The 1,101-nt window shown below is 68.9% G+C and overlaps 1 protein-coding gene across 1 annotated transcript in view; it reads left to right on the top strand.

Moving 5' to 3' along the window:
- The first annotated feature begins 12 nt into the window (after positions 1–12).
- The window catches only part of LOC122193018 (small conductance calcium-activated potassium channel protein 3-like), a 5,171-nt gene continuing 4,082 nt past the window's right edge, over positions 13–1,101 (top strand). Inside the window, exon 1 of the mRNA XM_042893708.1 lies at positions 13–790. Within this exon, the coding sequence (XP_042749642.1) occupies positions 38–790 (753 nt within the window). The 5' untranslated portion in view covers positions 13–37. The remainder of the gene's footprint in view (positions 791–1,101) is intronic.

The raw sequence follows: 1,101 nt of genomic DNA, 5'->3' as shown, positions 1-1,101 counted from the left end.
GGGGCAGGTGCGCGGCGGGCGGTGAGGCGGCACCGCCATGGACACGTCGGGGCACTTCCACGATTCGGGCGTGGGGGATCTGGAGGAAGACCCCCGGTGCCCGTGCCCGTCGTCGGGGGACGAGCGGCCGCCGCCGCCGCCGCCGCCCGCCGCGCTGCCGCCGCTCCAGCACAGCCTGTTGCACTCCTCGCCCGGGTCGCTGCGGGCCCCTCCTCCCGCCGCCCCCGCCGCCCTCCACCCTTCCTCCCGCCACGGCAGCCAGCTCAACCTCAGCGACCACTTGGGCGGCCACTCGCCGGGCTCGGCGGTGCCGTCGGGGGGCAAACACCGGCAGCCCAGCCCCCTGGTGCACCGGCGGGACAGCAACCCCTTCACCGAGATCGCCATGAGCTCCTGCAAGTACAGCGGGGGGGTGATGAAGCCCCTCAGCCGGCTCAGTGCCTCCCGCAGGAACCTCATCGAGGCCGAACCCGAAGCTCAGCCCTTGCAGCTCTTCGGTGCCGGCGGACCCCCCGAAATCGTCGTTTCCAGGGAGGACAACCACGCGCCCCCCGCCCGGCCCCCCACCCGGCACGGCCCCCGCGCCGACCGCCCGCCCGCCCGCCCCGCACCCGCCGGCTTTGCCAAAGGGCCCAAACGCAAAGCTCAGAACATCGGGTACCGTTTGGGCCACCGGCGAGCGCTGTTCGAGAAGAGGAAGCGGCTGAGCGACTACGCGCTCATCTTCGGAATGTTCGGCATCGTCGTCATGGTCATCGAGACCGAGCTGTCCTGGGGGCTCTACTCCAAGGTATGGGGGGCGGTGGGGTCCTGGAAGGGGGGTGTTGGGGTAGCGGGGGATGTTTGGGTCTTGTGTGGTTGGCAGCAGGGGTGTTGGGGTCCTGTGGGGTGGGCGCTGGGGGTGGTGGGGTCCTCCAGGATGAACGTTGGGATCCTGTAGGGTGGGCGTTGGGGTTGTTGGGGTCCTATAAGATGAATATTGGGGATGTTGGGGTCCTGTAGGATGGGTGCTGGGTATGTTGGGGTCCTGTAGGGTGGGCGTTGGGGGTGTTGAGGTCCTATAAGATGAATGTTGGGGATGTTGGGGTCCTGTAGGATGAA

Source organism: Lagopus leucura, unplaced genomic scaffold (assembly GCF_019238085.1).
Source record: "Lagopus leucura isolate 7727_CA_CO unplaced genomic scaffold, USGS_WTPT01 33744-0_obj-0_obj, whole genome shotgun sequence".
Classification (NCBI taxonomy): domain Eukaryota; kingdom Metazoa; phylum Chordata; class Aves; order Galliformes; family Phasianidae; genus Lagopus; species Lagopus leucura.
The sequence above is the reverse complement of the archived record's forward strand: the minus strand, read 5'-3'. Positions and strand labels throughout refer to the sequence as shown.